At 56.7% G+C, this 24,980-nt stretch overlaps 9 protein-coding genes across 9 annotated transcripts; 4 read left to right on the top strand and 5 right to left on the bottom strand.

The window, feature by feature from the left end:
* Positions 1–843: 843 nt before the first annotated feature.
* Positions 844–3,148, top strand: ACRALDRAFT_1047277 (uncharacterized protein). Its single transcript, XM_071015493.1, has 3 exons — positions 844–1,031; positions 1,122–2,384; positions 2,461–3,148. The coding sequence occupies exons 1-3, from the start codon at positions 963–965 to the stop codon at positions 2,485–2,487; spliced, it is 1,359 nt and encodes a 452-aa protein (XP_070878362.1). The 5' UTR covers positions 844–962; the 3' UTR covers positions 2,488–3,148.
* ACRALDRAFT_1067812 (uncharacterized protein) lies at positions 3,111–4,580 on the top strand (the record flags this gene model as incomplete). The annotated part of the gene is made up of 1 exon (XM_071017486.1): positions 3,111–4,580. One exon carries the CDS (start codon positions 3,111–3,113, stop codon positions 4,578–4,580), a length of 1,470 nt encoding a protein of 489 aa, XP_070878361.1.
* Positions 4,581–5,403: 823 nt separating this feature from the next.
* Positions 5,404–7,062, bottom strand: ACRALDRAFT_2097096 (uncharacterized protein; the record flags this gene model as incomplete). Its single annotated transcript, XM_071022816.1, has 4 exons — positions 5,404–5,676; positions 5,744–6,490; positions 6,561–6,899; positions 6,979–7,062. The coding sequence occupies 4 exons, from the start codon at positions 7,060–7,062 to the stop codon at positions 5,404–5,406; spliced, it is 1,443 nt and encodes a 480-aa protein (XP_070878360.1).
* A 1,396-nt stretch (positions 7,063–8,458) lies between these two features.
* ACRALDRAFT_1074328 (uncharacterized protein) lies at positions 8,459–9,077 on the bottom strand. The gene is made up of 2 exons (XM_071018232.1): positions 8,963–9,077; positions 8,459–8,843 (listed from the first exon to the last, which is right to left on the bottom strand). The coding sequence occupies exon 2, from the start codon at positions 8,770–8,772 to the stop codon at positions 8,572–8,574; it is 201 nt and encodes a 66-aa protein (XP_070878359.1). The 5' UTR covers positions 8,773–8,843; positions 8,963–9,077; the 3' UTR covers positions 8,459–8,571.
* A 2,723-nt stretch (positions 9,078–11,800) lies between these two features.
* Positions 11,801–14,647, top strand: ACRALDRAFT_2023557 (uncharacterized protein; the record flags this gene model as incomplete). The annotated part of the gene is made up of 1 exon (XM_071020144.1): positions 11,801–14,647. The coding sequence occupies one exon, from the start codon at positions 11,801–11,803 to the stop codon at positions 14,645–14,647; it is 2,847 nt and encodes a 948-aa protein (XP_070878358.1).
* A 652-nt stretch (positions 14,648–15,299) lies between these two features.
* ACRALDRAFT_2094725 (uncharacterized protein) lies at positions 15,300–16,554 on the bottom strand (the record flags this gene model as incomplete). The annotated part of the gene is made up of 2 exons (XM_071022684.1): positions 15,300–16,092; positions 16,202–16,554. The coding sequence occupies 2 exons, from the start codon at positions 16,552–16,554 to the stop codon at positions 15,300–15,302; spliced, it is 1,146 nt and encodes a 381-aa protein (XP_070878357.1).
* Positions 16,555–16,968: 414 nt separating this feature from the next.
* ACRALDRAFT_1074330 (uncharacterized protein) lies at positions 16,969–18,140 on the bottom strand. Its single transcript, XM_071018233.1, has 3 exons — positions 17,858–18,140; positions 17,696–17,775; positions 16,969–17,601 (listed from the first exon to the last, which is right to left on the bottom strand). The coding sequence occupies exons 1-3, from the start codon at positions 17,928–17,930 to the stop codon at positions 17,326–17,328; spliced, it is 429 nt and encodes a 142-aa protein (XP_070878356.1). The 5' UTR covers positions 17,931–18,140; the 3' UTR covers positions 16,969–17,325.
* Positions 18,141–18,319: 179 nt separating this feature from the next.
* ACRALDRAFT_1039496 (uncharacterized protein) lies at positions 18,320–24,482 on the top strand. Its single transcript, XM_071015139.1, has 7 exons — positions 18,320–18,570; positions 18,627–18,693; positions 18,775–19,155; positions 19,227–19,312; positions 19,384–21,942; positions 22,005–22,218; positions 22,276–24,482. Exons 1-7 carry the CDS (start codon positions 18,493–18,495, stop codon positions 24,156–24,158), a joined length of 5,268 nt encoding a protein of 1,755 aa, XP_070878355.1. The 5' UTR covers positions 18,320–18,492; the 3' UTR covers positions 24,159–24,482.
* ACRALDRAFT_206500 (uncharacterized protein) lies at positions 24,446–24,850 on the bottom strand (the record flags this gene model as incomplete). Its single annotated transcript, XM_071022055.1, has 6 exons — positions 24,446–24,471; positions 24,509–24,528; positions 24,577–24,596; positions 24,637–24,693; positions 24,773–24,791; positions 24,837–24,850. The coding sequence occupies 6 exons, from the start codon at positions 24,848–24,850 to the stop codon at positions 24,446–24,448; spliced, it is 156 nt and encodes a 51-aa protein (XP_070878354.1).
* Positions 24,851–24,980: the final 130 nt, after the last annotated feature.

The raw sequence follows: 24,980 nt of genomic DNA, 5'->3' as shown, positions 1-24,980 counted from the left end.
CAAAGTAAAGAGGGCCGGGTGAGTAGAATGGATGGATGGAGGAAGTGGGAGAATCGTAGTTATAAGGAGTATCGAGGAGAGGGAACGAGTGATGAAAGACATGAATCTCATGAGGCTCTCCATTCTTAGATAAGGATTGTTAGGCAGGACAATGGGAGGAAAATCCAAAGGGGCCGCACATGACAGGGAAAGGCCAAAAGAGCCGTCTACGAGATTCTACCATGAACCTCGTCCCGTTTATGTGCCACCATGATATGTTTTGAATTGTTTTTCTGTCGGAATCGTTGCTACAAGGCAGCGACGTTATGATGGGTGATGGTATTGCCTACCAGGAATTATTTGCAACAGGAGAAGACGAGGTGCATCACAGCCGGACAGGTTTAGTGGGTCCCAGAGAGATCCGGGGTAATTGAGTGGCTGGCAGGCCTCGAGGTCCAAGACAGTACAACGAAATAAGTACTGTTATACCTGTCGTACTGACAAGCGGACAAACAAGTCAACCAGTTTGGTACTCTGTAGGTATGTGCCGAGTCATCAATTTATTATTTCCTCTTTTCGCCTTCCGTTTTCTATCTTGGGTACCTTTTGCCGAATAATTGTATGTCTGATCCCTGGGAAGACGCCAGAAGACTGATCTGATAACCAGGCCAGGGAGACGGCGATCAAAGGTACGGAGTACTTTGGTGACTAAGCACCGCACGACACCCATGGGGAGGTACTGGCTCAGGTCCCAGAAATTAGCCTCAGTGCTCCGCTCCGTGTACCTAGGTACCCAGTAAAGCTGCCACATCAAGACACCGCGTCGGTCAGCCTCCCACTTGGACCTTAATCCTTGTCTCCTCCCTCTGAGAAAGGTGACCTGCGCCCAACTCGCCCAGAAACGAAGCACACAAACGACAACCGACAACCGACTAGGTCAAAAGCACGGCCTCATCGCAGTCGAGTACAACAGCCGCATCACCATGTCGCTACAGATTCCCACCCGCTCGGGGGCCAAGCCCCAAGAGTCCACCACCAAAGCCGTCATCCTGGTATGTCTCCCGCTGTCTCCCGCTTCTCCTGTCCCTGGGAGCTCCTCTCCCCTACTATCATGCACGCAGCTAACGCCCCCCGCTGTCTAGGTCGGTGGTCCGTCCCGTGGCACCCGCTTCCGACCGCTCAGTCTCGACGTCCCCAAGCCGCTGTTCGAGGTGGCAGGCCACCCCATCATCTGGCACTGCCTGGCCGCCATCGCCCGCGTCCCCGACAAGAAAATCTCCGAGGTGCTCATCATCGGCTACTACGACGAGACGGTCTTCCGCGACTTCATCAAGGACTCGGCCAAGGAGTTCCCGGGCCTGAGCATCAAATACCTCCGCGAATACGAGGCCCTGGGCACCGCCGGCGGCCTCTACCACTTCCGCGACGTCATCCTCAAGGGCCGCCCCGACCGCCTCTTCGTCCTCAACGCCGACGTGTGCTGCTCGTTCCCTCTGACCGAGATGCTCGCCCTCTTCGACGAAAAGGACGCCGAGGCCGTCATCCTCGGCACCCGCGTGTCCGACGACGCCGCCACCAACTTTGGCTGCATCGTCAGCGACGCCCACACGCGCCGCGTGCTGCACTACGTCGAGAAGCCCGAGAGCCGCATCAGCAACCTGATCAACTGCGGCGTCTACCTCTTCTCCACCGACGCCATCTTCCCTTCCATCCGGACCGCCATCAAGCGCCGCAGCGAGCGGCCCCCGCGCCTCGTCTCGTACCCGTCCGCCGAGAACCTCGAGAGCAGCTTCATGCTGTCGGCCGCCGCCGCGGGTGGCGACGATGACGACGACGACCGGCGCCGCAACGAGGTGATCCGCCTCGAGCAGGACATCCTCTCGGACATGGCCGACACCAAACACTTTTTCGTGTACGAGACCAAGGACTTTTGGCGCCAGATCAAGACGGCCGGGTCGGCGGTACCGGCCAACGCGCTATACCTGCAGCAGGCGTGGCAGCAAGGGTCGCCGGAGCTGGCGCCGCCCAGCGCCGCGGTCATCCCGCCCGTGTTCATCCACCCGACGGCGACTGTCGACCCGACGGCCAAGCTGGGCCCCAACGTGTCCATCGGCCCCCGCGTGGTCGTGGGTCCCGGCGTGCGGATCAAGGAGTCCATTGTGCTGGAGGATTCGGAGATCAAGCACGACGCCTGCATTCTCTATTCCATCATCGGCTGGGGTAGCCGCGTGGGCGCGTGGGCACGGGTTGAGGGTACGCCTCTGCCGGTGACGAGTCACTCGACAAGCATCATCAAGAATGGTGTCAAGGTGCAGAGCATCACCATTATTGGAAAGGACTGCAGTGTGGGTGATGAAGTGCGGGTGCAGAACTGTATCTGCCTGCCTTATAAGGAGCTCAAGAGGGTATGTTTATGTTTACCCCTTTCCCTGAATCAGGCACTGCTGCGAAGACTTGAACAGAAACTAACACGATTCACAGGATGTCGCTAACGAGGTCATCATGTAATGCTTGCTTCTTACCCTTTTCTACTCCACGATGCATATGAATCAGCATGAATACACTTCAGGTTTGGGCGACGATGCTTTGCAGTATTTGGGAAAAGCGACCTGTTCATCTGGTTCTCATGGCCTCTGGTACCCATCTGCCTTTACCTGCCTTGACTTAGATCACCGACGTAGCATTGGACTTCAAATACGCACTTTCATAGCGTGACTGCTAATCCGGCTGTCACTTCATCCTAGGCGGAGTAGTGAAGTACCTTGGCATGAACAGGAATATGGTATACCCGGCCCTTGGGTGAGTACAGAACAGTACGTACTCATTGCATGATTTGGGCAGGTTCGACCAAGATGCCAGGCTTGACATGAGCAAGTCATCTCCATCGAGCCTTCCCTCAGCCATGATCCAGCGATATGCTCGTCCCGAGGTAGGTACAGGTACTCAGATACCAAGTAAGAGACTGTACACGTTGGCTTATAAGCCTCCCCCTTCCCTTCCTTCATCACCTTCCCATCCCCCTTCTCAGATAGAAGCACAGAACTCCATCGACATCCCAGAATAGCTACTACGGCTTCGAGTAGCTTGAGGAGTGGTCGAAACTACCACCAGTTACTATAGTGACACCTACAATGCCTTTGTCTCCTCTCAGCCAGTTCCGTGCTCCTCAGCCAGGACATCCACTGGGTCACGGCTCGAGTCATTCTCACACCCCCCGGTCTGGAGTCACCCATCCACCCTTATCCCAAACCTCACAAGGTCCACCAGTGCAAAGACGACGTCAAGGCAAGGGGCACGCAGTGGCCAACACGGTTAACACGACCAACCCATCCTCATCCCCACAGCCTCCCCCTTCGGGAAGCCAGCCCACCACCGTAACTCGACTCAACCGTTCCCTAACCAAAGACGAACACGCCGTCCTTCTCCGCCATCGCCTCTCCACTGCCACGGTCCAAGCCCTGCTCACGATTCCCCCCGGCGCCACCCCCGACATAATCCTCCAAAAAGCCAGCCTCGCCACCGAACTCCGCGCCTTCCCGCTCCGAACTGGCGAGAAACCCCTCTTCACGACCCTCAACGCCCACGCCTGGACCCTCTGGCCCCTTGCCGTCTCCCGCCCCTCGCAAACCTGGGAGAAAGCCTTCATCGTGGCCCAGTGCGAAGCCTCCTCCCGCGACGAATGGCTCTACCTACCACGCATCGACCGCGTCGCCCGCGCACCGCTCCTCGCCGATCGTCGCCCCCTCCTGTCGACACTGTGCCGCGCCCTCCGCTGCGCCGCCGACCTCGCCGCTCTCCGCCGTGACGGGCCCGTCCTTCGCAGGTGTCTCGAGCTGGCGCGCTGTCTTGCCGCTTCTGCTTGGGAGGGACGTTCTGCCACCGAGCTGCGGCAGGTGCCTGGTATAGGTGCCAAGAAGGCCGAGACGCTCATCTCGGCCGGCGTGGCTTCCGTGAGGCGGCTTGCCACGTTGGAATGCTACCATATCGAGAGACTGATGTCGCGGAACCCGCCGTTTGGGCAGGACACGCTGCTTACGCTGAGAACGTTCCCGTTTATCAAGGCCCGCGCGCGCTTCGAGCGGTGGGCTACCGACGAGGATGCAGAGGCCCTGCGGGAGTGGGAGGCGGGTGGAGGAGAGAATCGTCGAGGTGATGTGTCGTCGAGCAGGTCTGGCAATGGGAATGCGGGACACCAGGGCAAGCGCAAGGCCATCCTGCGCGCCGAGGTTCGATGTGTCAACGACGAAATTCCGATGTGGAAGAAGGACCATGTGCCTTGGGTATGTCTGGCTGTCGAGCGCGGTCCACTGCCCCAGGGCCATCGTGTCGCGGATGCCCGGCGCGGCGGCGGCGGTGGCAGTCCGGGAAATTCTCCCCTAACGGCCGTGGCTGATGCCAGAAATAACGTCGTCACGGGGGAGGGCGAGTTGCTCTTCTTCTGGAGGGGGAGCACCAAGCGGATCATGGGAGGTCACGGCGTGGATTTGGCTTTTGCAGCGGCCCTTGAGCCCCGGGAACCAGTCTTCCTGTGGGCAAGCTGTGAGGATATTGTGGGCACTTTGGTCGAGATGAGTATTACGGCGCCGGATGTCGAGACATGAAATGACTAGCGATAAGAGTGGTTAAACATGTGACGCGAAGGAGACGTGAGGGCAGTATAAGACGTATAGCATCTATTACATTGCTTTAGTTGGAGGGAACATCAAGGCAGCGGGATCTGTGGCAATCACTAGCAATCGGTTATGGAACCCAAGCAACTTTCAAATATTTAGATTCAACTTCAAATATCACCAATTGTCAGATCGCTTGCTATGGTTCCTCCACCCATGCATAAACCTGGGAACATAGACCAAACATACTTTGTGTCCCGCTTGCCCCCTTCGAGCTTCGCCGTGCCTCGGCTTGCATCTACAATGGCATGTCAGCATGGACACTCCAATGGGATCCAAAATAAACAGGACAAGAGATGACGACGATCAGGAAAAAATTAGAGTTAAGTATGACCATCAGCGGCTTGGCCTCTGGCATGGGTTTGTTCATCATGTCGAAGGGAGTGAAGGCGAAATAGGAGAAACTGCACGCACGTACCTGTGATTTGGACAACATGGTCATACTTGTTTTTCAAAGTGGACCAAATGTCATGCTTGATGAGCGCGTATGCATGCGCCACGTATGCCACCTCGCGACCATCGCTACGACCTTGACAGGTCAGAGTGTGCCGAGACTCCAGACTCCAAATCTCCGGTTATAGAGGCGAATCATCAAGAGTCATCCAGGCTTCTAGCGAGATGCATGCGAATATGCATGCCTCTGGCCCCTAGTTTGGCCCACTGCCCGTTCGTGTTGAAGGTTTGGACTGCGAAGGTAAGCAAACAAGTGCTCATCTCCAGAGAAAATACGTTCTGCTCTTCTCCCCACCGAGCCTCAATCTTCCCGTCTGAATCTTCCCGACGGTGCGCGCGTTTGCTGTGGCATGGGAGAAGAGGGTCTGGACGTCGACAGGGCGACAGAACCAGGGCGCATCGCGTCACGGGGATCCAGCATCATCCTGGGTTCGACCGACGTGCGCGGCGTGTACGCCGGGTCAATGGCCGGTTTTTCGTAGGCGGCGATGCGGAGCGGGGGCGGCCGGCTCCGGCGGTCGGGTAGGCTGTAAAGGTACGTCGCGCCCATGACCAGGGCTGTGCCGACGACGAACTGTAATTGGTGGCCCATGTTAGTGGGCCTCCTCTTTTGCCGAGTCGGAAAAAGAAAAGCGACTTACCATCATGCTGAATTCAAAGTCAAAAAACAGCACGCTAAAGACAAAACTGACGACGATGCTAATGCTGGCGGCAAAGTTCTTGGCAATATTGTCCGAGTAGTTGATGCACAGGCTGGAGACAACGCCGCCTAGCGCCTGCAGGATGACGGCGGCCCAGACGGTCGTGTTGTAACCGTCGAAAAAGCCGCGGCGAGCAATCTCAGCGCCGTCTTGGAAGAAGATACCAATGACGACGGCGGGAAGGAGCGAGTAGACGGACAGCTGGACGTTACGAGTCCAGATGGACGCCTGGGCGGTAGAGGAGGAAGCGGCCGTGGGTTCCTTGAGGAGTTTCTCAAAGTAGACGCCAGCGAGCCCGGAGCTGGCGGCCGAGACCACAGCCGCGATCAGGCCGACACTGTAGTTGGTAGCAGCGAGAGACGGGAACTCGTCCTCCTCGATGCCCTGGTACGAGGCGGAGCGCTTGCCCAAGACACGGTCAACAGTCTCGGTGGCACGCTTCGTGATGCGATGAGCGAGGGCGCCGGCGCCGTTTGTGGCGACGTGGCCCAGTTCATGGACGGAGCGGGGGAAGAAGTGCTCGCTGCTGTGGGGGAGGAAGATGCTGCTGTAATAGGATTCGTGAGAGTCGACCTGGGGTAGGGAGACCACCGAGACTCCCATGGTGAGGATGAAGAGTGCGAGCCATCGTTTGGGGCCGAGGGTGCGGCGGAGGATGAGGACGGAGAAGACGGCGGCAGCCAAGATCTGCGCGATGGCGGCATTAGTGGGATGCGTGGTGGGCGGTGTTTTGGGCGCACGGGGTTGGGTGGCATACCTTGAACTGGGACAAGACCTGGAAATGGACAGCATCCAGGTTGCCCACTGCAACGTATTGGAGGGTGTTCTGAATGGTGTACAGGACGGCGGGCACGGCCAATTGCCAGCCATCGCCGGAGAAAACGGCGTTGTAGATCTGCTGGAACAGGACGGACACCGGGGTCGAGGGTGCGAGGGTGCGGGAGGTCTCGGCGATGCAGCAGCAGAGGCAGATGGCAAGCTTGATGAGCTCGCTCAGGAAGACGGCGGTAGAGGTGAGATATCTACGGTCGCCTGGGGCAGGCATGACACGAGAGTAGTGCATGACGAGGATGAGGGCTGAATTTTGCCAAATCAGCTACAATGACAATGATTAGCCTGGTCTCGGTCACGATCTCGATGGAATAACTTCACCTGGAGCTAGGAAGTTGACATACAGTGATGAGGGAGACTTGTTTGGCGGGCATGCCGAACAGGGTCGGACCCCGGGGTGTATGGGGCGCCACGTGTAGGATGGACATGATGGTTGGTTGGAATGTAGAAGGGGAGAAGGAGAGAATGGGAGAATGAGTGTGTATATGAGGATGTCCGCCCGGTTAGGAGTGATGGTCCGAGGGAAACAGGCGTAGCTGAGATAGCTGAGGTCGAGAAAGAATGGAAAAATGCAGTTAAGCAATGTCGTCTGGCCCGGGATTGGACGTCGATGGGACGGGAAGTGAGAATGAATGCTGGTACGGCTCGAAAGAGCTTTCCACGGTTCGCCGCATAAACAATTGGATGAATCGCAATCGTTGGCTCGACTTGTCCAGGCAAAGGGGTATGGTAAAGGTCAGGGTCGAACAGAGACACGCTAGGCGCGAGGAGGTTTGATTTCTCCTGGCGTCGGTGCGACCGTCGACCCCTCAATGGACGAACAGAAATACGCGCTTGTCGTTGCGGTCAAGGAGTGGAATTGGTTAGGTGTTGGTCTCTGTTGGAACAGAAAGGGAAGAAGGGGAGGAGAAGAGAAAAAAGGAAAAAAGGAAAAAGAAACGAGGAAAAAATAAAATGAGGAAAAACAAAATGAAATTTCGTACTAAGTAATGGCGGTGTGAGAGGGTGTGACTAATTGAGTACAACGTACTTCGTACGGAAGGGAAAGCGCGACTGGATGATACAAGTCTCAGGTATCGGTACCGAGATCCGTGGAAGGCAGGTGGGAACTTGGTCTCCGAGTCCCAATGTCACCTTGACAGTCACGCATCTGGTAGGTAATTAATGTCAAACCCGAAATGGTAGCCGACAGGAACAGATAAAAGCCCAATTGCTGTAAATGTAACTGCTTTGGCAGTCGAATTCGTAGTAGAAAAGGAAAGAGAAGGGAAAATGAAAAGCGAAGAAATGAAATGGAAAAGCTGTCACTTCGAGCTTGTGTACAACGTACAACGTATTCGTACAATTGGCCTGGTACCGGTACCGGTACCTGGGCGGCGGGCGTGCCACTCGCAGAGCTGTACCTGTGGCGCATTTGCGGCGTCCATGTTCCAACGAGCCATGGAACAGCGACGTATCAACAATGTCACCCTGATACGTCTGTTCTTCCCGGTATCAAATATGATGCATCGTTCGGCTACGGTACCTCATCTCTACAACGGAAAACGATCCCGGAGGGAGATTTGTTTCTCCGATTCGCGAATCCTGAGTGTTGAGTACCATGTCTATCGGAAGAGGGAGAGAAAGACTCGGCAGCCTGGGACGGAACGGACGCGGGATTTGGTCAACTGGCCGGCGCTGTGGCTACGGAGGCCCCGATCGGCATGGGAGATGGCCCTGGGTAAGACCAAGAGGTGCCTGATTTGCTCGGCTGCGTCCTTGGGTTTGAATATGCATCCGGAACTGTAGTATCTTGCGGCGGGGAATGAGTTTGCTTTGGTTGTATTTTGGGGGTCTCCCGCGGCATTTATATGCACCTTTGCAGAGAAATTTGGGTTATATGGAATGGAATCGGGCTCCAATGTCCCACAATCTCATCCCTCGTCAAAACGTTGTTGTCACTTCATGTCCTTGGCGACGTCTTCCGCTTCACGTCTCTGGCGTCTTGTTGTCAAACCCGGGGTACAATCTGGTTTGTATCCAGCACACCGGTTGTTTTCATGCACGGTAACCACCATGGCATACGTGCGGGGACAAGCTCCGAGGTCAGATGTCATGGATCCGTCGATGTTGCGCGAGGAGGGACACGAAAAAGCCATGCGTACGAAGTATAATGCATTCCATTCACTTTTCCCCCAACGTTCCGAAAGGTCGCGGAGTTCAATGGAAGCTGGGATCATTTCAGTGAATGTACGTTGTAAAGAATAAGAAGCCCAAACGCTTTGTCGCGCTCATATATTGCACTCCGCCGAAGAAACATCCAAGTTACGCTATAGGGAAGGAGTTTACATATAGGTTCCAGCTCAAGGTCTCTCTCCTGTGGCCTGCACGTAATAAATCCGGACCCGGAGGCTGGCCGTTTTCATCTACTCGCAGCTCCTGGGCTTTGACCTCCTTGGCGCAACAGACGGCGTGCCCGGCGGACCAAGGAGGTTCTGCGAGGTGTTACGGGAGGCGCAAACATTTATTCCTCCGATATGTTTTTTTTTTTCCTTCCACGGTCGAATAGGATGGTGAGGACAGGACGAATGTCAGTGTTGAACATGCCATCCATCCCTCCCCTTACTTGGACACGCAAAGTTGCGGCCCTTGCCGTTTAAACTTGAACGTCCGGCCCATGTGGTCGGGCCACATCCAACCCGGGCCATATTAGGGCTGGCCGGCGCGGTATATACACTAAGTAGTAGCGAGTCATCATAGTCGACGGAACCCGATTCTGATTGTGGCTCTTTGACTTCACATCATGACCGGCGTCGTCGAGGGCGGCGGGCTACGCGCATGCTCGCGCATGTCCGTGGCTCTGCTGTTTTCAGACATATGGACCCAAGGCCATCCAAACAAAAGGTTGATCGGGTCCAGTTCACGTCAGTTTGTTTGTCGACTCGGAGACAACGCGCCAGTCAATTGGTTCGGGAAGCAAGGCGAAAAGGCCTGTACCCGAATTGGCGATGGTCAGTGAAATTGTTAGCAGATACTATTCGTATCTTACAGGCGGTCCCGAGGATCGAGAGATCGATCTGCCACCAACCGACTACTAATTACTTGGCAGGCAAACTGTTTGGCTGTTTGTAATGGGAGCTGGGATGAGACTAAAGTTGGCCTCCAATGAATCCCCCAAGTGTATACATACATAATCAAGTGAGAGAGTTCTTGATGAGCTGAACAGCGACGGACCCTCGCAGTTCTCTAGGTAAAGTTATGATGGGACGTAAAGTCCGCTTGTCAAGCCATGATGGATCATGGCTCTACCTACGGAGTAACTACTTTGTAGTACGAAAGCTATTCGCATACAAAACCATCGCCAATCTCTTTCTGCTGTTGTAAATGCCACACTCCGTGAAATCCCCAGCCCGATCCCCAGTCACGCTATAAAATTTAATTAACCACAAGACTAGCGTTGATCTTACAATGTACATGGCGATGATCATGCGATGATCATGGACAGCTATGGTGGCACGGTGTCCGTTCGTCGTTGTGCGCTGTACGTTGTATGTACGTTGTACGTTATCATGCCAGTGGGAAGGGGAAGGACGCATTCATTGTACCTTGTACCTATAATCTCCAGCTTCCCAGGGTCTGGGTCAGCGACAGCCTGGGCAGCTGGGCTCTTACGAAGTACAGAGTACATTGTGTTTTGTCATTTTCGCCGAAGCTGGTACTGACAAAGTTCGAAGTACATACATAACTCGGCAAGACAACTGAGACAGCGGGTTTTTTTTCCTGGTTCTTTTCTTTTCCTCCAAAACGGCCGAGACACAGAGATGGTCAGGTTCGTCAGGCTTCCCGTTCGCTTTCGGACAGGACGGCAGGGCTCAGCGGCACATGGCGAACCGCGCTGCTTTGCTTTTGCAATCTTCGTTGCTCACTGTGCCTCTTGCATTCAGCATGCACACAATATCGGCACCTGCATCGTACGTTGTACGTTGTATACTGTAAGGTATGTACTGTACGTGTCCACTGCAAGTACCATGTACATTACGGGATGTACATATGCTAACCTAAACAAGACGCACTATTATTCGCATGAGAACCCATGAGTCGTCCCTCTCCCCCTGACCCCACTTCTCCCCTGGACTTGTGGATTTGTCCGGGCTCACCCTTGAACACCTGAGCTCTCCAAGGAAGTCCAAGTCACGGGGTCTGCACATGCACTGACCTACTGCCGGTCATCGCGGACGTCAAGGTGTTTTTTTTTTTTCCTGCCCTCGTTTTTCTCCCCCCCGCGTTATCCCTGTTTGCACCCCTGGTCTACCACTCTAGCACCAGGTCTATCCAATCTTGCTTGCGTTAGCCCGGACCTCCTTTTCATGAAGCCGCTACTAGTGCACATCGTAACTGACATGGCATGGACAAAATAACACCAGAAACCAGGCGGGGCCGTCTGTGGACAGACCGGAGAAGAAAGACGCGATGAAGGGGACCCCTGGATATCTCATATGTATGGTTCAGGTTAGCCCATTCCCTGGGGCAATGGTACGAACGGAATAAGGACATGGCGCGAACGACCAGCCTGCTTGGTTGTCGATTCCAATATTTGCATCGAGCGTCCATTTTGCCCATCTTCGTCTTCTTCCTGGGCCCCCCACGTTTCTGATCAATTGCATGCGAAGGATTTGACCTGCCGCGGGAGCGAAATCTATCCTGGCAGACGCATGGGACCCTAAAATCTACCGACCATCTCTCGTTTCTTATTCTTCACACATCTCGGCTACGGACTGGAACCGGGGATTCGAAGTGTGTTGGCACTTCAATTGAAGCCTCGAGAATCGACACAAGCTCAAAACCGACGATTTGCGAGAACGTGTCATAAACGGCATCTGCGAGGAAAAGGAAAAGAAGGACAAAAGAGAAGGAGAAGAAGAAGGAGGTCGTTTGGGTTGATGGGTGGAGGACGAGCAGTCACACGATTCTCCTAGGAATCTGCATGGATTGGTAGCCGTCGTCGGCTTCATGCGGGCAGGCTAAGGTACGTCGGTGAAGCAGGCGGCAACAAACCGGCCAGCTATGCAGCCATGAAGCACTCGATTGCCCTTGTGTCTGGACAACGTGGTGACCAAGGCTGACCAGTTGAACTCTTCCAGGTAACAAAACAAACCCCGAACCAAGTCATTACACCTGCCGCCCACCATGGGACGGACGTCCAAGTTCACCTTTCCCATACCGGATAAGAGGCCGAAGAACAACCTGCCGCCCATCATCTCGCCTCCCATGTCCAAGGTCCAAAGGATTCTGGGCAACGCCGAAATCAACATCGAGCCGCCACGACCTTGGGATACCATGTCCGCCTCGGGCATCAGCGTGTCCGTGTCAGAACACAGCAGCGCCGCGAGCAGCTACCACAGCGAACAGGAAAGACGATTTTTTCCTTCGGGTAACGACAATGCCAACGGCGCCTCGAATTGGGAAGTCGAGTCAGAGACTCTCCCGGCCCACCTTCATTCGTCCACCACCAGGCATACGAGTATGGGGTTCCCCGGGGAAGGAAAATCCATGCGTGACCCCGTGTCCAATACGTCCATCGTATCCCGGCCGCGGTCCAACTCGACCCTCAAGTCATGGTACGACAAGTCCAGGGTGCCGCTGTCCATCTCGCAGCAGACGTCCTCGTCCGCCATAGCCAAGGGCGTGCCAAGCAAAGCGAGCCGATTGTTGGACGTGGACGGCACAAGTTTCAATGCTCCCCGTCCGCCCAAACCGGCGAGCACGACCAGCACGTCGACCAAGAAGAAACGCCCTTCGAGGTTGGATTTTACCAGCTTTATATCAGGACATCGGCACCATCATCGCGAGACCCACACCGATGACCGTCCCGCCGAATCATCGTCCTTCTCGAGCGAAATCACCCTCGCCAATGGTCTACCCTCACCCGTTCAGAGGATGTCGTTGAGGAGGTTGGTTCGGAGGCCGACCCGGGAACGGCTCGCCGACCTTCCTGAACAGGATCAGAATCAGAATCAGAGCCAGATTCGGGAGAAGAACCGGAACCGGAACCCCAATCCCAACAACCGGCCCAGGACCGGCGCGACTCAGATGCATGGCATCCTCAACGCAAACGCCTACGGTCCGAACTCGCCGCAAGACCTATACAACCATTATGAAGAGGCTGCCTTCCGTCAAGTCGCCGAGCTTCCCGCCGAAGATGTTCCGGCGACGACAGAAGATGATGCCCACGGTACCTGGCCGAGGCCGACCCTTGATGCGACACCTGCGCATACGAACCAACAGACCGGCTCCCCTTGGTCGACGCCACTACGATCACCCTCACATTCCGGCCGTGATCACCATCGATTCCCCAACACGAACGCCGCGAGCAATAACAGTCCTCATCCGAACCCCGTCATCCGCGAGCCGCACCACGACGATCGCCGCGACTCGAAAATGTCGTACCCCGGAACCTCCACACAGTCCGCCTCCGCCGCCGGGTCCATCCTGTCCCGGTCCCGCCAATACAAGGGCAGCGGCTGGGACAACGACTACGCTTCCAGCGTGACCAGCGTGTCGAGCCGCCACACCAAGACATCCCGAGCCTCCAAACACACCAACCAGAGCTTGCCCGACTCGGACCGCCAGGAACGCAGCGTGCTGTCGCTTTCGTCCGACTCGGAAGGCGATGGTGACGAGGACCAAGAGCTGGATAGTTTGGTCGAGACGGCGTCCAAGTCGGCACGGTCCTTCTCTAGCATGGGCCAGTCGCCCCGGGACTTTCCGGGCGGTGATAGAAAGTCGAGACGCCCGAGCGTTGCGCCCACCAACAACACCTACCTCACCATTCCGAGTACCAGTAGCAATACGAGTAGCAACAACAGCGACAGCCCATCGCCCCCGGCGAAAACGACGACCCCCAAACCCGACCCTCGCTCCTCGTCGCGCATGTCCACCCGGTCCGCAGCAACATCAACAAACACGTCGACAAGGGCCACCACAAACATCATGGAAGAGTTTGAAAATCCCAGCCCATCATCATCGTTGAACCTCCACCACGATCGGCCTGAATCAGTAGCCACATCAGAATCCAACCAAGGGCTATCGTCGTCATCGCGCTACAGCCATCCACGCTTTATGGCCGTCACACGGCAGGAACAGATGCTCCTAGCCGCCCTGCGCTCCAAGCGCGCCATGATGCGCGAGAATGCCAACACTATCCCCGAGGCAGCGGTGGAACTGGAGAGCCCCCTCCCGGAAGAAATGTTATATGGGCATAAACACACGTCTTCGCAGGCTACCATTCGTGGTCCTGCTGCGGCCGGGGATGGGAATCCTCATCAGCACCAGTCGCAGCCCCAGTTCCCCCCGCTCCGGCATCAGGGATCAGGTACCTCGACGGGAACGGTAAAATTTGGGTCGCAGACCACAACGAAACAACGCGACTCGAGTCGGTCCTCCTCTCGTCTTTCGAATCGTTCGGCCGAGATGATGGCGCAGCAGAAGACGGCGAGGCGGCCGAGTCCCGGTTTAGGCGACTTTGCCTTTGACCATGTCGACGAGGAAGATGCTGAGGGTGATGAAAGCGACGGGTTCCTGTACAGCCATCGTGATAGAGTCGTTCTCGCGACCCCGCCGGCGGATGGCGCTCGACAGGGGGAGCAGCGGCCGGGGAACGACCAAGATGCCCGCCGCGGGTCAGCTTCATCCGGGAGGACCAACAAGACACCCATAACGTCGGCTCCGCCACCCGGACCTCCACCAACGACACTCCCCGACCCGCCTCCCAGGACGGCGGCGCCCCGCGAGAAGAGGGCTGTTTCCCGGGAATCGAGACCCAGAAAGGGACACGGGGTTCCGAGACCGGATTCGCCCATCTCAGCGGCCTGCTGGCCTGTCCCGCCGACCTCTACGCCCGCTTCCCGCGCTGCGTCGGTGGCAGGGAGACGTGTCCCTGCGGATACGGCGCGGAGGAAGGCTGTGCGGTTGAGTGCCGTTGGTGGTCCGGGTGGTTCTGGGCCTGAACTCGGGTGGTGGGGGGACGACGGTTGAGAGGATGGTTTTCCTTCCATTCGTTTTGTTATTACACTTTTCTTTTGTTTAACGCTGACTGACATGCCGGTTACTCGGGGATCCTCACGGGGTATACAAAGGATGGACGGGTATTACTGATTTTCCACGCATTTCTTTTGTTCCCTTTATTCCCCCCCTGGTCGTGGTCGGCCAGGTGACCCAGAGCTTGACGCCTCAGGTACTAACAAAACACCCGTTTTATTTGTATGACACTGTACTCTATTTATACTATTATTGTAATCATCTTGGGTGTCAATCCCGTGGCTGAGGATGGTGGAGAGGGTTCAGACATGGGGGTACGATGGTGGGAGGAAGGGATTCCGTACGCGATGGCAAACGAACCATACACACATGGAGGATCACCAGCCTACATTACAAGGAAAACATGTTAAAATGAGTTGCATAATCGACCTCTCGTTTGAACCGAGAAAAGGGGGTTGTACGTAGTAATTAATGTACACGATCTGTTGATACACTGTTTCTGCTGCTTCTTCCGCCCTCACCGTACAGCAGTTCCATCAACGCCTGACCCTTGACTGACCCCCGACTTTGCATGAGATGCGCCGCATTTATAAGCCTGATATATTGTTGACCTTTTGCCTTTCGTTTGTTCTTTGTTTGTCCTTTCTGTTTACTTGTGCTCGGCCGTCCTGTCAAAGGTGTCCAGCACGGTATCCTTCAAGTGCCCAGCGTCCACGGCATCATCGCTTCCGTCCTCCTTCGCAGCAATGGCGGCATTCGCGCCCTCCGCACCCTGGTCCTCTCCCTGAACAATCCTCTTGGCTGCAGCCCGGGCCTGCGCCTCGCTGACCTTGCCGTAGACGCCGAGCCCAGTGGCGATCATGCCGCCGATATCGCCCACGTTGCCGGGCACCACGATGGCGGTGCCCTCCTTCGCCAGCTTGGAGAAGGCGTCGACGTACTTCTCGGCAACGGAGAGGCTGACGGCGCTCTGCGCGGCGTCCTCGCCGGCGGCGATGCTCTTGGCGATGGCGTCGATGCCGGCGGCGGTGGCGCGGGCTCGCATGAGGATGGCCTCGGCCTCACCGGCGGCGCGGTTGATGTTCTCCTCCTTGAGGGCCTCGGACGCCAGGATCACGCTCTGCTTCTTACCCTCGGCGATGTTGATGGCCGATTGGCGCTGGCCCTCGGAGTCGAGGATCTCGGCGCGCTTGGACCGCTCGGCCGTCACCTGGCGGTGCATGGCCTCCACGACGCCCGAGGGCGCGTGGATGTCGCGGATCTCGTAACGCAGGCAGGTCACGCCCCAGGCTTGGGCGGCTTCGTTGATGGCGGCGGTGATGTTGGTGTTGAGGGCCGCACGCTCCTTGAGGACGTGGTCCAGGGTCAGCTGGCCAATCTCCGATCGCATGGTCGTCTGGGCGAGTTGGGAGATGGCATATTCGGCATCTTCGACTCCGTAGCTAGAAGGGGAAAAAAGGTCAGCAAAAGAGCTTTGCGTTTGTGTTGTGTTGTCATGGCATCCAGAAGAGACTCGTCATGTCGCGCAAGGACGAAAAACACACAACGTACCTCGCCTTGTAAGCATCAAACACGCGGGTGTAGAGCACACCGTCCAGCTCGAGAGTAACGTTGTCGGCAGTAATGGCGCTCTGGCTCGGGATCTCAATGGCCGCCTCCTTGAGCGACTTGACGTAGGCAATGCGGTCTAGGAAGGGCACGAGGATGGCCAGACCAGGGTCGAGGATGCGGTTGAACTTGCCCATGCGCTCGACAATCCATGCTGTTTGTTGGGGGACGAAGCGGATGATGGTGTTGGCAGGAAGGGAGGGCTTCTGGAAGTAGGACGGCAGACCGGAGGAGCCGCCGCCGAGGCCCGAGCCGAATCCCGTAGCAAGGAGAGCTCTTGTTGAGGTTTGGAACATTCGTGACTGGGAGAGAGCGAGGCTGCGCCGGAGGAGCGGCCGGGGGAGGGCCGCCATGGTTATCGCCGAGGCCATCCTTGTAGCATTGGCCGCGTTGGCGACCGGGTTTATATTGGGGATTGGTCGAGGTCGTAGACGGGGGAACGGTTTGGTTGGGCTCTGTCAATCGGCTGGGAAAGAGAAGCTCCCAGCTCGATTCAGTGATTTGTGCTTGTTTATTCGTATGTCGTAGCTGAGAAAATCGAGTCGGATCGAAAGGTACATGTGATCGTGTACCTGGTGGCTTCGTCCCGACTTTTATCCGTCCCGCACTGCACTTGTACAAAGTACATGTACTTCGTACACCGTATCTAGCCGCACAAACGCACACACACGTCTTCAGGAAGCCAACCTACTGTGTCTATGAATCGCCCTGAGGTCCATGCAAGATCCGAAGACTTTTAATACCAGCCGGATGGGATTCCTGATGATAAACATGAGGTCATGAAATCACCCACATACTCACTTCAACGCTGCGCACTGCACCAAGACAACGGAAACCATGCATAACATTCTTTCATGACCCCGAGGAAAAAGGATGGGGACGGAGAGCAAAAAGAATACGCTAGCATACCAAACCCCGTCCCCTCTTGTTTACCATCTTAGCTCATACCCTCACGCGTCTCCAGGGGGATTTCGAACCCCATCCCGTGACAATCCGAGTTCCTCCTTCTCCCACCTCTCGTAGCACCCCGGGTCCGGGAAGCTCCAGAACTGATGGCGAACTGGCTCCTATACGTTCTCGTATACGCTACCCTCGGGCGGCTGGGGAATCTTCTTGTTCGCGGGCGCAGCCATGTACCGCCTCAACTCTATCAGGACGGTCTCCATGGTGAAGTCCCGCTTCCACTGGGCCAGGCACGGCAGCTGCTTGGGGTCGACCATGCCGTTGGTGGGGTTGACGCAGGGGAGGTTGACCTGGCTGACGAACTGAATGGTGGGAGGCTTGTCGGGGTATTCGGGGCCGCAGTGCATTTTGACCGAGTAGATGCGGTTCTCGTGGACGCTCTGTGGGGAAGAATTTGCCTGTTAGCCAGCCGTTGCGTTGCGAACAGGGGAGGAGAAGATAAGAGGCAAGGAATCAGAGGGAGGGGAGAAATACATGAGGAGGACCGAGAATGGTCCCGTTCCAGTCAGACATGAGAAGGTCTTCGGCATCGTTCAATCCATAGGAGCACGCCTCTGTATTGGCACGGAAAATGTTAGTCGTTTCGTTTCTGTAAACCACTTCTTCCAACGGGATCTGAAAGGACTTTGAGGCTACCTGCTCCTAGACCCTTTTCTCCCTTCTCGAGCTCCTCGAGGAGCCGGAAATTCCGCGGCACCTTGGCGCTCATGACGTCGTTTTGGCTTTGGTGTATTCTGTTTTGCTTGTGTTATTCTCTGTCCGGTCAAGAGAAGAGTAGTATTGCGATGCGTGACGTGTGAGGATGCTGTAGACTGTTGTCGGTGGGAAATACGACCGAAGGTTATGATGTGACTGTTTCGCGAATTGTTTGCTGGAGGGGCAGAGGCACCACGGAGTAGTACTGCGAGGTAGGTATCAGTGGGCTACCGCGGGGCATCACGATGGGTGGGGTTCTGGGATTACTGAGTCAGCAAACACGTACCTGCCTCTGTTCAAGCTAGGCAGCTACCGGCACCTCGCCTTACATAAGCAATCCAAGGGACAAGCTCAGCTCTCTCACCCTCACCTCCCATCTCGTCGTCTCACCGACCACGAGCTCAACGACCACCTCTTCTTTTGACGAAGAAGCGCCAAGGCACTGGATTCCGGCACATTCCGCGAAGCTTTCACAAATCCCCCGGCTACTGGACCAATTCGGCAACTCATCCGCAGTCTCGTTCCCCTTAAAATGGCCCAAGCTGTCCACCAGTATCTAGGCCTTACGTGACAGGATGACGACCCAGCTGCTGGCCACAGAGCTCGCCAACCTCATCCAGGAGAGCAAGAGAAAGCACAATGATTTGAAACAAGTACGACTCTCTACTTCTTTACGTGAAGTCTCTCGTTCATGCTAATCATCCCCAAGGCCGCCGAAAAGGCTCTCGAAGAGCTCAAGGGCATTCGCCCAGGCAACGAGTCTCAAGTTGCCGACGGTATGTGTGCACTCATTTCTGTCGAAGGCCCCCGTTGGCTCATGTGTCTCGCCTTGTCCACCACCTGACACCGGTCTCTAGAGCTCGCCCAGCGACCCAACTTTGTCAACCCCTTCATCATCGCCTGTGGCACCAGAAACGCCAAGTTCACCTCCATCGCCATCGTTTGTCTCCAGAGGCTCATCGTCGCCGGTGCCCTACCACGGAGCAAGCTGAACCAAGTTCTAGAGGCTTTGCGTGAGGCCACGACATCCGGCCTCGATGTCCAGCTCAAGATCCTACAGGCCCTGCCGTCACTGCTTCAGAACTATGCCCACGATGTCAAGGGCGACCTCCTCATCACGAGCCTGAACATCTGCTTCATTCTACAAACGAGCAAAAATGCCATTGTCAACAATACATCCGCCGCCACTCTTCAACAGCTCGTCGTTTCCGTATTTGACAAGGTTGTCTCGGAAGATAGTACGTTGGGACCTTGCACCATCCACCAAGCACCAAGAACCGAAGGCCATGTATGCTAACCATCGTGTCAGGATCCGGCGAGGTGTCTGTTGCTGGTGAAGTCTCGGCCGGCGACAATACCTTCCAGCTCGGCACAGCCGCCCTGGATGCATACCGAGTAAGAGTGACCGAAGGGGTGGCCTCTGGCCTCTCACCAGCTCACTTGGCTAACATTCAGCATTGCCCCAGGTCTTCAACGATCTCTGTCTCCTCACCGAGAACCAGCGCCCCGAGTACCTTCGCTTTGCCGGCCTACCGCAGACATTCGGCTTGGAACTGATCGAGTCCGTACTTACCAACCATGCCGCCGTATTCTTGAGTCATCCAGAGCAGGCCTACATTCTCCGAATCCGGGTCATGCCCTTCATCACCAGCGCCTTGAAAGACAAGCCCAACTTTGCCACCACCGTCCGTCTCGTGCGCATCTTGTACACCCTCCTCCGCCGGCACATCAACATTCTGCCTTCCGAAAGCGGCAATGCCCTCGATATCCTCACCCAGCTTCTCGACCACGACACCACTCTGTGGAAGCGATCCCTCTGCATGGAGGTCTTCCGTGGCATTTTTGCTGAGCACGCCCTCCTCCGGAGGATCTTCATGCTCTACGACGCCAAGGAGGGCGAGAAGGATATACTCAAGACCCTGACCGCAACCTTTGTCCGACTGAGTACCGAGAGGCCCCCAGTCATCGGCCTCGGCCACCAGTCGACCATTCCCGTGTCCAACCCGTACGGCAACCCCAACGCAGCCGCCGACCATGCCATGATTGAAGCAGGCGGCGTCACCGGAATCATTGGTACTTCTTCGGTGGGAACTGAAGGTTCCACCACTGGCATCAGTGCTCAGTGGAGTACCATGCGCGTCCCCTGTATCGACCAGCTCGACAAGACCGAACCCCCGAACATCCCGGAGTCGTACATCTACAGTCTCATCCTGTCTTGCATCTCGTCCTTCTCCGAGGGTATCGCCAAGTTCATATTGCCCCTCACAGTCCCGGCAGAATCCCGTAGCCGTAAGCGGGCCGCCAAACAAGACAGTGGCCGCAACTCGCCTGCACCTACTCCGCCAGAGGGATCCCCTCATCCCCTCAACTCCCGAGGCCGCATCGAGCGGCCGAGGTCGGCATCGTTCAAGAGGAATCCCGTGCCGCGTAACCCGCTAAACCTGGAGGACCACCCCTTGTTCGCCGAGATCAAGACGTGTGCCTCCATCGTGGAAGAGTGCTGGCCCGCCATACTGGCCACCTGCTCCACCTTCCTCTATGCCGCGCTTGATTCCGAGTACTACCATGGCCTGGTCCGGGCGTTCCAGAAATTCGCCCACGTAGCCGGACTCTTGCAGCTCGCCATCCCGAGAGATGCTTTCCTGACCACCTTGGGAAAAGCAGCGGTGCCGCCCAATGTCTTCACGGCGTGTCTCAATACGGGAGCTCCCCGGGCGCCGAGCATGGACGTTTCCGCCACCACGCCCGGCAGCATTTTTAGCAACGCCAAAGGACTCCTGAGTGTCGAGAGCCTGGTCAACCAGGCATCCTCGGCGGTGGAAAGAAGCCGGCAGTCATCCTTCGAGGTTGGCACTGCGGCCCTGACTACGCGAAACCTGCTCTGCCTGCGCGCTCTCCTGAACCTCGGCATCGCGTTGGGCCCGACCCTTGGCCCTTCGTGGCGCATCATTCTCGAAACTCTCCAGCAGGCCGACTTTGTACTCTACTCCACGAGCAAGGCCCCCGGTCGGACGCCGACCGTCGTCAGGGGCCAGGATCCCCAGGCGGAGAGCGAGGCCGACGCGCTCCTGGCCAATTTCGGATCGGAGACGCGAGCCGTCGAGACGGCTGCGTCTCGGCTGATCGAGAGCACGGTCGACTTCCCCAACGAGTCCTTTGTCCAAGTGGTAGAGGCTACCTGCGACCTTCTCGATCGGAGGCACGGCGACAAGGCTCTGGCCGAGGACAAGGCCAGGGCGAACCGCCCTCAGTCACCGCCCTCCGGCGGAGGTGCTGGGCCCTCGTTGAAGGCGCCTTCGCCCGGGCGCCACGGCAGACGGATGAACGTATCGACTGCGGCTGCTGCTGGGCCCAACCAGGAGGACCAGTTCGCCCTTGCCAAGCTGGGCGATATCGCCACCATCAACATCGGACGTCTCCTGGCTTACCCTCCCGAGGTATCGGGGTGGGCCGCTCTGGTCTCGGAGCTGATTCGCACGCTTGGCTCGTCGTCGATCAATGCGTCGGTTCGGTTGAGGGCGGCCGACGTCCTCGTCAAGCTCGTGCTCGAGTTTGTCAACGTTGCCACGTCTCTGGAGGAGGCCGACCAGCGGGGCAACGTGCAGCTCCAGGCGTTGGAGGCGCTCAGGGATGCTCTCATCCCGCTCCGGCGAGGGGACCGCGAGGAGACCGTGGCTACCCAGACCACCGACGTGGATATCCACAAGGCCATCCTCGAGGGGCTCACCACGCTTTTGGAGAACTGCGGGGAGTCCCTTGTCAGTGGCTGGCCGATCACCTTTGAGATCATCGACTCTATTTTCAAGGGCCCCGGGGGCGAGCCTGGTGAAGAGGATTCCAGAGGCACCGGGGGTCAGAGTGCATTAGCCACCCGATCGCCCAAGTTGGTCAGGTCGTCCTTTAACTCGCTGCGCCTCATCTGCTCCGACTTTTTGGCATCTTTGCCCAATGCTTGCTTTCTCATTCTAGTGGACACTTTGTATAAGTTTTGCTCTCAAGACGACGACTTGAACATGGCATTGACGGTCGGTATTCCCCTGTGAAATGTCGACTCTTTGGATGAGTGCTTTTCTGACGCCGCTTACAGACCGTCACCTTCTTTTGGGTGCTGTCAGACTTCCTCTCCGGGAAGAACACGTCTATGCGCATCACGTCGCAAATGATGGGCGGGTCGGATGCTGTGGCCCTGGCCAAGATGGCCTCGAAAGGCGATGACGAGGCATCCAACGCTGCGCTGTGGATGCTTCTGCTCCTGCGCCTGACCGCGGTCACGGCCGACGACCGGCTAGAGCTCCGGAACAGTGGGTAGTGTGTCGATCTACGCCAATCCGAACATTTGAAAAGGCTAACGACAGCAGGCGCCGTTCAGACGTTACTTCGAATCTTTGATGCCTATGGCGATAACCTGGACGCCGAAGCATGGCACACTTGCGTGAAACATGTCATCTTCCTCCTCTTGTCGTCCATCGAAGAGGAGCTCGAGACCTCGACACGAGACGAAACGGGCGACGAAGAGCGCAAGGCGTGGTACGGCACATCCGTTCTCGTCCTCAACGGCATTTCTGGCCTCTTGGCCTCGTACCTCGAAATCCTGGCGAAACACCCATCCTTCAACTCGCTTTGGCAGGAACTCGTGGGTCATTTCGCGACGCTCCTGGACTTTGACGTGCTCGAGATCAATACGGCCACCTTCAAAGCCCTGGACAGTATCTTGAACCACGGCGAGGGAGACGGCAAGTCTGACGTTGTATTCGATGACGGGACGGTCACGGCGGTATGGGAGCTCTGGTCGCGCCGGATCCCAGTGCCACAAGACAGTGGCGGCCGTCCTGAAAATGCGGACAATCAAGACTGCCTCATCGCCTACATCGGCGCGTTCCACGACGTCTACAGGCTCGTTGAGGCGGACCTGACGGTGGAGCATGTTGATAGGATGCTCACCCTGTTCCGCGAAACGCTCCAACGGGCGACGGTGGCGGGAGCGTACGTCAGCGACGCAGAGCGGGCCACCCCGCTCCAGAACCAGGTCATGGACGCCATCAAGGCCATCCGAACCGACCTGGCCGGCGTGCCGGGCGTCATGATCTCGCAAGTAGCCGAGCTTATTCGGCTTCCGTGTTACGGCGAGGCGGCCCAGGCCCAACAGGATGCAAGTTCGTCGAAGCGGACCTTCGTGGCAATGTCCAAGGCGAGCATGGAGATCCTACGGGACTTAGTTCTCCAAAACTCGGCAGACCCGGACATGTACTCCAGAGGCGCCGTCTCGTCGGCCCTCTCGGCCCTCGCCCAGCCCATCACCTCCAAGTACGGGTTCGCCATCACGGTGACCAGGTCGGCTCAGCCCTGGCGTCTGGCGACGGAGGTGACGCTCGCCGTGCTTGAGGCCGTTTTGCCCAAACTCCACACCCTCGACGGCATCCCGCGGAGTACGGTCCAGGAGATCTGGGACACGACCGTTCTGATTGCGGACGGCATCGTCAGCGCCGATACGGCGGCCACTTCCGCTGCAGCCAACATCGCAAACGACGAATCTTTTGATATGGGCGCGTTCCGAACACTACGCAATCTCATCACCCCGTCGCTCGGCGCCGAAGTCATCCCCGACAGAACGCGCAAGTCGTACGCAGGAAGCCTCTTCCGCACATCTATCATCCACGCCCCGCCTCCCAGCGAACAAGACAGTCTCGGCAGCTCGCACGGCGGCCCAGGTCTGGCAGGCCTCTACAAGTCCAGGCCGGGCCGCACCGTCGATCCGGCCCCGACACGTCGCGCGAAGATGGCCTACGTCTGTCTGAACGAGCTCTTTGCCCTCATCGCAGTGCAAGACGAAGCTAGCGATGGTAGCGGAGCTCCAGGTTCCCCGGGAGACGAGGGGGAAGACGATACCCAACAGGCGCTGCACGTCCGCATGGCACGGATAGCGGCGCCTTTCGTCATCCTCCGGGCCGGGCTGACGCTCCGCGCTTTCATAGCCGACCAGCCGCTCCGGGGCCGTATGCCGCAACCGCTATCGCAGCGTCGCGAGCTGCTGCATGTCTTGCGCGCGCTTGTCGACTTGCGGAGCCGGTCCGAGGCGATCCCGGATTCGCCTAATGTGGATAGTGAATCGCGCAAGCACTTGTTGCGGTTGTACCCCCTGCTTGTGCAGACTGTGCGAGTGGCGGGGTCGGCGGACGATGGGGATGTTTTGGCGATTGGGACCGAGGCGCTGGGCGTCGTGGGGGGCGAGCTGGGAGTGTAAGAGGGGCTCGTAGTGGTATTTGGCTGTCTGGTTGTCTCGTGGGCTATGTTTGACAGTTTGATATTGGGCGTGGCAGCGACAGCAGTTTGTTTTCTCCGTGATTCTCTAGTCTTTTCGTATACTCAGGTTTCTATCCCATCCTGTGAGATGTTTGACTGGACAGTTGAGTTATGATTGCTCGCAGTTCCTGTAAGTGATCTTCTAACGCTGGTTGCGCCGCTGTTTTATCAAGCCAGATAATCGATGTTTTCTATGCCAGTTTACTAGACTATTATTTGCAATCACGGTCAAACAGTCAAGGTGAATTTCCCACCTCACTTCTCTATTTCCATGTTTTAGTAAGGCAAAACCTGCATGGCGAGAGAGAGTACTGTCAACGGCCACCAATAGCATATGTTAAACTGATTTATATATTCACCGACACTCTTCCAACTCTTCCTCAAACACGCAGCATGACAACGGGAGAAGAGACACTGACATGGTTTGAAGATGCTATACTGGCTCCGTTCACAAACATCCCCAACAGACTGCTACACTCACGCAAGTTTGACATGACACGCTGTACAGACTGTCGGTAACTATGCTTATATTTGCGAGTTAGGGGGCAATGGAACGTCTAGGTATGGAAGGAAGCTGGAGTGCATCTATAGAGACTCCTTTACTCAGACGGATCAACACATATAAGAAGCCATGAGCGGCCTAGGATCTACCGGATTCCTTCTTATACAACCACTTAGCTACGAAATACTCAGACAGTATTATCATTCTTATTATTCTATGCTTATTCTTATTCCTATTCTGATTATTACTATCATTAGCCCC

The sequence above is a fragment of the Sodiomyces alcalophilus genome, assembly GCF_042370955.1.
Source record: "Sodiomyces alcalophilus JCM 7366 unplaced genomic scaffold ACRALscaffold_1, whole genome shotgun sequence".
NCBI classification, from domain to species: Eukaryota; Fungi; Ascomycota; class Sordariomycetes; order Glomerellales; family Plectosphaerellaceae; genus Sodiomyces; species Sodiomyces alcalophilus.
The sequence above is the reverse complement of the archived record's forward strand: the minus strand, read 5'-3'. Positions and strand labels throughout refer to the sequence as shown.